General features: G+C 42.9%; 2 protein-coding genes across 2 annotated transcripts in view; both read left to right on the forward strand.

Moving 5' to 3' along the window:
• Heca (hdc homolog, cell cycle regulator) overlaps positions 1–13,048 on the forward strand; it is a 195,416-nt gene that overhangs the window by 93,294 nt on the left and 89,074 nt on the right. The window lies entirely within an intron of this gene.
• LOC144467557 (facilitated trehalose transporter Tret1-like) lies at positions 7,172–10,221 on the forward strand. The gene is made up of 6 exons (XM_078176414.1): positions 7,172–7,232; positions 7,925–8,281; positions 8,352–8,608; positions 9,141–9,395; positions 9,708–9,879; positions 9,950–10,221. Exons 1-6 carry the CDS (start codon positions 7,172–7,174, stop codon positions 10,219–10,221), a joined length of 1,374 nt encoding a protein of 457 aa, XP_078032540.1.

Raw genomic sequence — 13,048 nt, forward strand, 5'->3', positions numbered from 1 at the left:
CACCTGTCCGGTCGGACGCATTCGTTCAGCTCGTTTCGAACGTAGCCAAGTTGACACCGGCATCCAGCTGTGTATATCGTACACTCCTAAAAGATAAGGTCTCAGAGGATGCCTCTCTCGACGCAATGTTATCGGTGGCTGCGGATTTTAAGAACTTACGATACGCGCACAGTACTTTGGATTACAGTTCCAACAGGTTGGCTCGCACAGTTCTCCGCAGATGTCCCATTCTTCGTTTACGGGGCACGACGGTGTCTCCTCTGTGACCGTCGTGCTCGAAGTGCTAGTGTCATTGGTCGTAGTGCTAGTGTCATTGGACGTAGTGCTGTTGCTCTCATCGCTTGCAACTTGCATAAAAATAATAATGTTATTTTTCATCATCTTCATAAATATTTCCTCGAGTTTGAATTAATTAATTTTCAAATATTTCTCAAATGCAAAGAATCGAGGTCCTTTTTTCATTATTATATTCGTTTATATTTAAAGAATTCCTAAAGATGTGATTATCGAATAATTTCGAACGTAAAGGGTTACACATAATTACCTCTCGACTGTTCTTTGAAATTATTGTAAAAGAATATACTTCAACGAGTAACTCTTCAAGCCACTTATTATCATAGTGATTCATAAATAATATTTTCGAAAATTTTAATTTCGAAATTATTACCTTTTAGAAGGCAATTTGTCCACGTCGAAATATTGAGAAAGCAAGCGAAATAAATTGTAAACTATTATCACGAGTTACAAAGCGGTAACTGTGGTTCCGATTCAATTTATCCGATCATCGGTGTCTGGTCAGAACACATTGCCCCGTGGTTTTTCTCACCGAATGCTTTCGGCGGCGTGAAAAATGAGAGGAGTTACTCACGAGCGACGACGGCGAAAAGAACGAATACGAGAAGGCGGCGATGCATTGTTCGTCCTACACTCGCGATTTATTCTGTGACTCCTGATCGGCCACGGAAGCCTGTTTTTATACCTCACGGTTTCATCCGAGGTTCGACTCGGCGATCTCTCCGGTCCAAGATAAGGCGAGACCGAATCATGTCGCAAATAACTGTCTGCAAAGGATTAAGAGCGCCCCTCGTGTACACAGATTTCTGTATCAGGCACACCTCTCGAAATAAATCATGCTCCACGGTGAATATTTTAAATCGCGCGATACTTGAGAAATGATATTACGAAGCGCTCTCGAACAATTATCTCTGTACACTTTGCGCGTTTTTGACTGAGAAGTTTATAAATTTTGGCGAATTCAAGGACTTGATTTAATCTGAAAAAATGCACGAATGAAAACAACTGACATGAAATCATTCATTGCAGGCTTAAATTTTTATTAATTAATTTGATATTGCCTTTAGCAAGCTTTTGAAATTGTTAATTGACAACGATTTAATTGTAATAAAATATAGTTACATTTTCGCAATGATATATAATTACAATGATATCAAAAACAATTAATGACTGAAATGAATGATACGAATATTGAGAAATATGGATCGATGAAATTTGTTTAAAAATCAGGGATAAATCCAAGTAAAAATAATGCTGGTAATTTTGACTTGCTCAAAATGTTTGAAATTTAATGATAGTAAAGTTGTACACCCTGATTAATTTCCTCGAATATTGAATAATGAAGGCAACTCGAAGGCGCAACTTCGATCGAGTTTCCGAACAGCGCAACTCTAAAAACAGTTTATAAAGTATATATACGCTATATAAAATATATACTCTCTATACCAACATATCGTATATTCCATTAACTATGTCCAGGAACATTACGAATAATTTATTCCCAAACCCACTTCGTTAAAAAATAAATATTTCGCAAAACTTTGACAACCTTTCGCGAGGGAACGCGCGAGTTTAGGGTGCTCCTAATTAAGCAGTTTGATCGAAAGAGGACAAGAGAGAGAGAGAGAACGTCCCCTCGGCACTCGAAGTCTTCATTTGTCTTCGGTCGTTAGTCGTCGGCTTGCACGAGAGCTCGGCTACCAAACTTTCGATCGAATGTCGTCGAACTTTCGTGTCGGGGATCCAAGGAGCCGTGGTCCCGCGACGGACATTTAAATGCAAATACACTTTTTACTTATATTTATATGCAAATGGTCGTTCGCATCGGCGGCTGGTCGAGAAGGGAGCAAAGAGTGAGAGGGGGGGATAGATATAAGGCGGCGACGCCGCGCGAATGAAAACGACGCGCTTCGCAGGCGCGAAAAGAGCCACAGGGTGCACGCGACGCGTCGCGTGCGTTTCCACGATTTCGTCTGCGCAATCGTTGCGGACATCTGGAGTTTCATCAGGCGCCTTCGAGTTCGCATTATCTAGAAAGTAAAATGACACCTTTGCTCGTCGTCCTTTCTTCTAAAGTGCATCGCAGCTGGCCTAAATTGCTCTTGCCTTCGTGGAATCGGAATTTGTGAAAGAAATCGCGAGCTTCGAGGTACGAAATTATTCGTATTTTTAATTATTCATTCTTCGTATTTTTAATTATTTGCACTTTTTAGTGATTAATGTGCAACTTATCTGGCCTGGTTTATTGTTTTTTAAGGATTCACGAAATAAAGTGTAGATATTTATGGTGATTAATTTCATTCTGATTTTTAATTCAATATATTTAATTCTCGAGTTCATATATTGTTGTAACATTAAGAGAACTGTTTTAATCTTAAGAGAACAATCTTCCAAAATTATTCACCTATTCCCAAAAATATTCCCTAAAACCGGAAACAATATTGAATAAAAAACCACCCAAGCAAGCAATACATTACAAATAATCTTCCAGAATTAAATATCATGAACCAAAAAAAAAAAAAAAGAAAAGAAAAACGTCGCGCAATATCTTGCAGATCAGCTTAATAAAAATGATGGTTCGAGGTCTCTCTCGAGAAGGGTTGAGGGCCGGTGATCTCCGACGTCTGTCGACGTTAACGCGGCCGTGACGCGAATAAAGGAGCGTCGGCTTGACGGAAAGTGTCTGCGGAGAGAAATTCGCGTAGCCCTGTCGTTATTCGTCGCAAGCATCGCGTCGGCGTATGGCAAGGTTGTTTCGCCCCGGAGGGATGAACAATAATACACGCTGTTCAGTTACGCGGCGACGTTTCTTTCGGCCGGAGAGATTGCGCGGATTCCCTTATCGTTCGGCTGGAGGCTGGGGGATTTCATTCGTAGACAGTGCATCCTCTTTCCTCGCCGCGTAACGACACGCTCGATCACGACTAGCAGTCGCGTGTATATACAGTCAGTCCCAGAAGTATTCGTACCATCATTGCTTATAAGAGAAATTTGTTGAAATCAAGGAACGTATGTAAGATTTTACGATAAACTTTTTATTACGAATTTATGGATGTATAAAGTTTATTTGTACCAAATTATAACAAAATTGATTAACTAATAACAAAATTGATTAACTAATAACGAAAATATATTGATTTTACTCCTCGTAGTACGTAATAACAGTCTGCAAAAATATTCGTACCAGTGTAGATTTTGTCAAAAAATCTCATATATTTTATTATATATCAATTACAGTTGGTTGTACATTTTTTAATTCTAGTTCTGTGTTAGGATTTCTCCGAACTTTTCCTCCTCCGTTACATCCAAAAATATTAAATAAGATAATAAAAAGTTTATTGTGAGATTTTACATGCATCCTCTCATTTCAACAAATTTGTCTTGGAAGCAGTGGGGGTACAAATACTTGTGGGACTGACTGTATGTATAGTAGAGACCGTTTATGTATCGTTATCGGGCATCTGGAGCTCCCTGCGCGGACGATCCTCGTCAGGGAGTATCGGCGAGGCGGATCGGAGGAGCGGGCCTGATCGTCTTCCATATACTTTATCGTTTCTTCGATTCGTCCTGAATACCCCTTCTCTATCTCTCTCTTTCTCTCTATCGCCCTTTTTCTCTCTATCGGTCTTTCTCTTTCTTTTTCTCTCGTTTTATATCCTCCTCTTTATTTTCTCTCTCTCTCTCTCTCTCTCTCTCTCTTTCTCTGCGCGCGGACGAACCCTGTCGGTCGAATAGATGCGAGAAGCATCTGGCACATCCTCTTATATCGAGGGCCTAACGACGGCCGCTCGGCAGCCGATGCTAGATTGCATTTGTCTGTCTCGTTATTAGCGAGCGGGGAGGGCTTATTTCAGGGAACGCTCTGTGCTCTGCCCGGCGGACCGCTCTCCGAACATTTTATTGTTGCCATTACCGGTTATTTCCTGTCGATCGGTTCGTTAGGATTCGGTGAAACGGCCAGGCGAAACGCGGACGTCGAAAACGTAGCGACGATCTCCGAGCATGATCTTAATGCTCGGTGCAATCGACTCTACTACTACCCCGTGTCTCTTCCGTGAGATTGACGTTGACTCTCGGAGGAAAGGAAAAGAATCGTGGTTTAATCCCTTGCATCTTAACAACAAGTTAGACTCGTGACATTTCGCATCTGGTCTAATAAATATTAGATTTTATTAAATCGAAAGAAAAGTTGGGTCTTCTAAAATCTGTGAATGGAAGTAAATGTCACGATCCTCTTCTTTCGTCAAGGAAATTATTAACCCTTTGCACTCGAAGCCATTTTAACTGCAATTCTAAAATAACTTTACCTACAAATAGCATTTCCATTGTATATGACAAAATGTATTTTGTGCGTATGAAATTGAATCTTGTAACTCACGCAACAACAGTTATACTTTTAATAATTTTTGAAATCTAATTTTGCATAATATAAAAATTATTTTGGAACATGCTATAACAATTTCTGGTGGTGCCTCAGAGTCACCACTCGAATACAAAGGGATAATGACGAAGAAGTGCTAACTTAAAAGTTCTTTTTAAAAATTGATTAACCGGAGCGATTCGATTCGTCAGCGGCTTCGCAGAAGACGTTCGTGAGAGACGATGAAGTCACCGGAGAAATTAACGGAATTAGCATAATAAATTGGTCGACCGAGTCCGGCAACCTGGTGACATCAGTGCGCCTTGATCGAGAGGTGTGTAATGAACCTTTGAACGGTGATGCGTGCTTCGTTATCCATATTTCTGGAGGGATTAAATTTTATTTTTCCAAGCAACTAGATAACATCGATATCGTTGTATAGCACTGAATTGGTTAACACTGTGATTAAACTCTGAACTGGGAATAAAAGATAATTTATTCATGGAGAAATGGCAATTTTACGTGTTACGCGGTTATGTATAGGTTCCTTCGATTTCAATGAAAATTTTCGCGAAATGTATTCATGAGTTTCGCACGTTTTAGAATATTTATTGTAGCATTTCGACGGCTGGCGATCAAATTTGGCATATCTCAAATTGCTTTATTAGAAATATTTTTTAGAGCAATTTTCGTCACTGTTATTCCTTATGAAATTAACATTGAAAGTATTATTTCATGTAACACGTTATTTTATAATTATTGGAAAGAATTCTCATGTTAAATTTAATATTTACAGCCGATTTATACCTTTTTGCTTTCAACAAATTATTTCGAAGATTTCAACGAATAAAATCATTTCGTTCTTTATTATTTCCAGCAACATTTCTGACAAATTTGGAATAAAGAAGCAGCAGAATATATTACTTACTTATCAACAGAATATATCATATTGAGTATAATATTTACTTATGAGCAGAATATATGTTTATTATCCAATCTCCCTTTATCTCAAAAGTATCAATGTTATTTTTACATCGAATATAAAACTTTTTTCATCGAACATAAATTCTGCCCGCGTCCGCGCTGTCGATACCGCTGATAGGTTAATAAATACAATTTTTAACAAAATTGAAGGCTCGGTGGAGAGCCGATCGATCTCCGAGATCGACGGCCCGAGACATTTAAAATGTAGATGCACTCGTTCAAACACCTCGCCGATTTAATCGCCGTTTCTTCGGCGCTTCGCGTGTCGGCCCCCATTTTTTTCCACTCTCCGCCATTATCCCGACAAGGGTTCTCCTCTCTCTCCCGTAGAGAGAAAGATAGCCCGAGAGTGGCGGAGAGAGAAAGATAAACCGGGAGAAGTGGAAAGAGAGGAAAGAGAGAAAGAGAGTGGCGGAGAGAAAAAGATAGACTGAGAGAAGTGGAAAGAGAAGAAGAGAGAGAAAGAGAGAGAAGCAGCGAGAGAGAGAGAGAGCGAGAGAGAGAGAGAGAGAGAGAGGAGAGGGAGAGAGGAGTCGATCTGTAATCCGAAAGTTGTCAGCCGCACATCGCGCTGCCCTAATGGAATTTGAATGTCGTTAGCCGAAGTAACCGGGCGTGAGGAAGGGACCTTATCCCTATTACCCCGTCGTCAAGGCACGGCCGCCGCCGCAGGTATCGCCCTTGAGGAGACCAGCAAGCCTTCGCCGAGAACCTAGCTCCGGTTTATTGGAGCGCGAAAATCTGTCGGGTTCGACGATCGTCTTCTTTCGTCGCGCTTTGCGAATCGCCGTTTCGGGGATCAAGCATCCCACTTTGACGATCTAGACCGTTTATCTCGCCTCCGAAATGATTTTCCAGATCGCGATGCGCGTCTCACGATGTCGTCTTTTTTTCGGAGAAACTGCATTAGGGTGAGAAGAACGTTAGTTGTTTTTTATCACTTAGCTGAGGCGATGTATTTTGGAGATAAATTTTGTTACGCGTTTTGTTGAACATTTTGGGGGTTGTTTTGTTGAAAATTTATCTAGAATTATATTAAAGGGTGCGAAATTTATTAATGTGTATTATAAGCAATTTAACCTAAATTTAAATACATCTAAATTTAAATAAACTAAATTTTTGTTGCAAGATGTAAAATTGTCATTTACTTGTGACGTCTATACGCGTCTTATGCAGATAATTAGTATAATAATCATAGAGAGAATGATTTTGGTTTTCGTTAAAAAGATATCACTGTTTAAAGGAACAAATAAAAAGAGGAGGAATAAGTAAATTTTAATAATAAATATATTACGAATTTTTCTGCAAATTCTTATCAGAATACGTCATTCTCCAAGTCGCACATACACTTTTCAGAAAAGGCAACGGCTAACTAGTTAAAACTATAGTAAATTATTCTTGCATGAAGCTTGTTATCTTCCAAATATCATAAAAATCGATATAATTGTACAATGCTAATTTCGTTTAAATCGTTTGAATACAACCACCGGAATATAGTTCATATCGAGTTTCAAGTCGATGAATGCATGAAAAATGGCGACAAGGGAAGATATGCTCAGGAGAAGATTGCCGCAGTATTTCGCAGCATCCGCAGGTTCCTCTTCTCATCTTCCTCTCTTTACTATCGCAAAACTGTAATTCTTCTAAATAATTTCTATGGTGCATCGCACGATTCACAAAGAGGTTTTAACGCTAAACCAACCGAACTTTATAATTAACCAACACGCCTTGCTTTATAAGAATTACAAGTAAGACCTTGTTAAGACATTTCACCATTTTTATTATAGCACGTCTTCCAATTCAATAATTAACTATTTTGCAGAAGAGAGTTTTCACAGTTTTAATAATTCTAAAATAAAGAATGTGAAATGAGTTATTTCGACCGGCAGTAAGTGTTCAGTATAACCCTTTCCACTCGGCATTATTTTAATTATAAATCCAAACTCTAATCCATTAATTTCAAATCTAGGACTATTTTGGATGACCTACTGTATCCTATATATTTCACACGATTTATTGCTGCAATTTATGCATACAAAATTGACAGTACACAACAGTTATACTTTTACCAATTTTTTAAACATATACAGATCTGACAGTGTAACAATTTTATTGAAATATTACATAATAATCTTAAGTGTAATCTTAAGCTTCAGAGTGCTTAATACTGTGTTAACCCTTAGCCTAATTAATATTAAAGATTGAAACTTAAACTCCGCTTCGACTTTAACAAAAATTCTTATTAAAGAAATCCTCTCGCAACAATTTAAAATTACCATCCATCAGCCTGCATGGGCGGGTTTTCCTTGGGCTGCGGCATCGGTTGGAGCGCGCCGTGCGTTGAGCTGCTGTCCGAAACCGGCTCGCACAAACAGATCGCCATCGACCTCGTGGCATCGATCTTCCCATTGGGCGCTGCCTTGGGTGTGAGCCTGCTTCCGTTCGTGGTCGACAAAATCGGCCGGAAATGGACGATGATGTGTCTGGTGCCGCCTTTCATCGTCGGCTGGATCCTGATCTCGTCCAGCATCAACATGTTGCCGTTGATGATAATCGGTAGACTGTTGACCGGCGCCTGCGGCGGCATGACCACCGTCGTGGCGCCGATGTACACGGGGGAGATCGCCGAGAAAGAGATCAGAGGTAACGACGCCCCGGTCCTCGCGCGACTCCGCCACCCACCGAATATCATGCCGAGGAATATGGGTCCCAGGGACATTGGGCGTCTTCTTCCAATTGTTTCTGGTGACCGGTGTGCTGTACGCTTACTGCTGCGGCTACTCGAAGAACATCGCGATCGTATCTATCCTGTGCGGCCTGCCGCCCGTCCTCTTCGCCGTGCTGATGTTCTTCATGCCCGAGAGCCCGATGTACTTCACGGCGAGGGGCAACATCGAGGCGGCGAAGAAGTCCATGCGGTTCTTCAGGGGGCCCGATTTTGACATCGAGCCGGAAATAGCGGCGTTCGCGGTTAGTCCGGAAGGCATCGCGCATTTCTATATTAGAGTAAAACTGTACCAGATATATAAATACGGTTCCTTTTATTTTTCTTTAACCCCTTGCGCTATGACTCCTTTCACTTTGCGTTGATCAGCACTCATTTAATATCTTATAATAGGATCAGATCATTTTATTTCTTCTACTGTCTTTATTCACTGCAGTTTTTAGACTTTGATGACAGAAGAATTCAATTTAATTTCGCTTTACGAGAAATTAGTAATATTTGAAAAAAAGGAAAATATTTGTCACGGGAGTCTGACTCCTTATTACAGTGCAAGGGATTAAATATTATAGTATAAAAGATTCGCAATATGGTAGGTGACCTTCTTTACCTTGTATATTTAAAAGAAGCTTAACAAGATAATATACTTCCATGTTGCTTGTATTAAAAATAATAGAAAGGTACGAGGTCTTGTTAAGTTTTCATTTAAATATCAGTAAAGGGTCTACAGCGATGCATGCCACGGTGTCCAAGATCCTCGAGCGAATATTCTTTCGCCAGGAGGAAGTAGCGAGGACGAGAACCGACGAGAAAGCGACGCTGTTGACGCTGATGAAGCCGCCGTTGTTGAAGACGATGCTGGTCGCGCTGGGTATGATGTTCTCGCAGCAGTTCAGCGGAATAAACGCGATCATATTCTACGGTGAAACGATCTTCAAGCAGACCGGCGTGGACATGGACTCGCTGCTGCAGGTGGTGATCTTCGCGGTGGTCCAAGTGATCTCCTGCGTCATCGCCGCGTCGCTGATCGATCAGGTTGTCGTATCGAGTCCAGCAGCAACACAGGCTCTTTCCGCTCCGAGCGCGCCGCGCTCGTTTACCAGCGATTTGCGGCCGCAGCTGTCGATACCGAGAGCCGAGCCTAATATGGCCGGGTCCCTCGAGTCTCTCCCGAGCCTGCCAACGAGAGAACGCGCACTCCGCCGGAGCCTTGACTCCAGCGGAGACCGGGCAGAGAGCGAGGCAGCAGCGCGGCTTCGATCTCCGCGTGTCATCTAGCGCAGCGCGTCTTCAAAGAGGATCGCGCGCCGATCCTCCAGAGAATAAAATCACTATGCTCGGTTGCAGCTGGGACGAAAATTCCTGATGGTGTTGTCCACGTCCGCGATGTCCCTGTGTCTGATAGCCCTAGGCATCTTCTTCGTCCTGAAGGACTCCAGTCCGGACCGAGTCGAAAGCATACACTGGCTGCCGCTCTTGTCCTCTTGCGTGTACATCCTGGCGTTCTGCCTCGGCTCTGGTCAGTAGCCACGATTCTCGAACAGATTACGCGAGTTGGCGAGTATGCAACTATCCGAGATGAAACACAGGTCCCATTCCCTGGTCTTATATGAGCGAGATCTTCCCGGCGAACGTGAAGGGGGCCGCCGCGTCTTGCGCTTCCTGCTGCAACTGGATCCTGGCGTTCATTGTGACCATGGCGTTCTCGAGCGCCGTCGATGCGGTCGGCACCGCGATCGTTCTCTTCTTCTTCGCCGTCATCTGCGGCCTCAGCGTAGTGTTCGTCATGATGTGCATGGTCGAGACCAAGGGCAAGACCTTCGAGGAAATACAGAGGGCCTTTGGCAGTGTACAGAGCTAATTAAACGGTATCCTGGCAATCTGTATACGATAACAGCAATTTTACTTACGAGCTTACCTACGATTACGCTTTTAATAAGGTGGTCTTACTCTCTGTGGTGGTCGTAGTGGCAATGTTAAAACATTCAACAAACCTTTAGTCGATGTGTTTTTTATTAATTTTATTTGAAGAATTTATTCGGTATATTGTTCGAATAGAATTTTATTTGAAGATTTTATTGGGTGTATTGTTCGAATAGAATTTTATTTGAAGATTTTATTGGGTATATTGTTCGAATAAAATTTCATTCGACGCTTTTATTCCTAGCATTATTTGGATAATATTTTAGTGCAAGAATTTATTCGAAACGTTAATCGGATAGAATTTCATTCGATGAATTTCATCAGAGAGAATTATATTAAAATAATCTATTCTTATAAAATCTAATTCTGATTATTGCAAAACTGTTCTTAAATGACTTTTGATTAAAGTGTCCACATACTTATGGACCCTTATGTACGTTGTTACGTATTATGCACATAGTATTCCGATGAAAAGGGTGAAAAATACGTTCGATCATCTAGCTCAATATTTCATAGGAAAGAAACCGGTGGCACGATCTCGCTGCTCGAGATCGCCCTCCCAGCTCCAGCGCAGGATCGCCGTAGATCGAGGAAACCGGGGAGCGGCGCGATTCTTTCTGGTAAACTTGAACTCTCGAGGATCGAGCACAATGCGTTTCCACGGTGCGGAGCTCTCTCGCCCTTGGAGCTCTGGTCTCGAGCAACAATGCGGGGAGCGGGCAGGCCCCGCTCAACACCGGAGAAAAATCAGCGTGATTAATCCGCGCGACGAGGGTTATTTACAGCGGAAGCCGAGCGGGAACACGTCTTTCATCGTCATCAAGCCTGTGATCGATCGGGGAGCAAACGACAGATGACTGATCGGTCCTCTCGATGACAGCTTCTCGGTCGAGTGGAAAGCGCGGTAGAAAGTTTTTCGCGCGGAAACTCGTTAGAAAGCGGTTGGTCCACGTGGTCCCTGAAGAACGTCCTACGAAGACGTCGAATTTGTTGTCGGGTTTTTACGAGACTTCCTCCGAGTGGTTCCGACACCGACGCGTTCGTTAACGCGTTCCACGATCGTCGAACGACTCCGCGCGAGGAGGAGGTGCCGGCGTGCACCGAATCAGGATTCATCTGGGTGCACCGCGTCCGACGATGACGAAGACGAAGACGACGATGACCCTCCGCCGGGCCCCGCGGTGAATTTCTCATGCAGCTGGCGTCGCTCGGTAGGCGTTCGCTTTCATCGATTATACATTCGAATTTATATTTATGAAGCGTAGTAGCTTGCTCGTATCGGCGGCCTAATAATGGATGCTGGGTACAAACCTCTCTCTCTCTCTCTTTCCCTCTTTGCTTCGTCAGGGCCCCGGCCCCGTCAACGCCGGATCATCGTGCACTCTTCTCTCGCCCACTCGACGTCTGCGACGGAGATTTTCCGCTCCGCGCGACCCGCTAATCCGCTTGTTCGCGCCCGGCGGGAATAGTTACGGCTGCGACAAGAAACGTAATTGTAATCGGTCTAGAGGAAAATTCACGAAATTGTGCAACATTAGCGGCTGGAAGAGATTTTTCGAGATGTTGCAATTTGATGGGGTGGAAACTTCCCTTTGACGTTATTTGATTGTCGCGAAAATTTCGTAATAAGTAAGGGATAAAAGCGGAGTTAAATACAATTGAATAAAACACAAAATAAAGATAATAATAGTAAAAATAATAATCGAAATTTTAGTTTCTAAATCACAGCAAAGGCACGCTGTAATAATTAGTCTCTGCAGATCTCTGTACAAAATAAAAATAATAATATAATATAATAAATAATAAATATAATATAATAAATAAAAGTTAATGCTCAAGAGCAGAATTAAAATAAAAATATATCTTCCTTTTAACCATTCGAATAACTTGACAATAATGCCAAATCATCCCTTAAGTCGCATCTTCAAAGTTGTCACTAAATCATTCTCGTCATAAACGCATAAGATCGGCAGCGCAATGATCACGCTCGGTAGGAGACATTTTATATCCCCGTCAACGAAGTGGAACGTGTTGGATTCTTTCAATTTGTTCCTCTTACCCGACCGTACGAGAAGACCATATTATATTTGTCTCGACTCGCGTGTTGCAGCTCGGCGGGATCGGTTCGAATGGCTCTGGAGGGAGGGGCGGGAGGGGAGGAGTGGAAACCAGCTCGAGGACGTCGCCGATCCGCGGAACGAGCACACGAGGATTATTTTTCCAGATCGATCGCGAGAAACCGGGCCGGTCCCGGGCCGGTCCCGTTAGTCCTTATTCGGCGCGATCGCGAAGGGTGTCCACTTTCCGGCGGGATCTCTCGATCCTACGTGATTTCTTGCGACCGCTCGAGGGAGTGGCTCTCTCTCTCCCTTGCTCTCTCTCTCCCTTGCTCTCTCTCTATCTATCTTTCTCTTTTTCTCTCTATCTCTCTTTTTCTTTTTCTCTTTATTTATCTCTCTCTCTCTTTATCTATCTATCGGTTTCTCTCTCTCTCTCTCTTCTCTCCCCGGCTCCGGAACGTGTGCGACACACACCGTCGCCACCGAATAAATTTGCCGGGGCGAAACCGAAAGCGCGCGCGTGAGAAAGCAAGCCTAGCAAGAAACCGCCCCGCGAGAACGGCGGTGGTGGCGGCGGCGGCGGCGGGGAGGAGGAGGAGGAGGAGGTGGGAAGGCTGTACGCCAGACGAGTTTTTCGCGCGTTCACGCAAGAACCGGGGGGCGGTTTCTTTCCTCTTTCTTCGTGGGAAGAGGCCCGGATCTTCT

The sequence above is a fragment of the Augochlora pura genome, chromosome 3 (genome assembly GCF_028453695.1).
Source record: "Augochlora pura isolate Apur16 chromosome 3, APUR_v2.2.1, whole genome shotgun sequence".
Classification (NCBI taxonomy): domain Eukaryota; kingdom Metazoa; phylum Arthropoda; class Insecta; order Hymenoptera; family Halictidae; genus Augochlora; species Augochlora pura.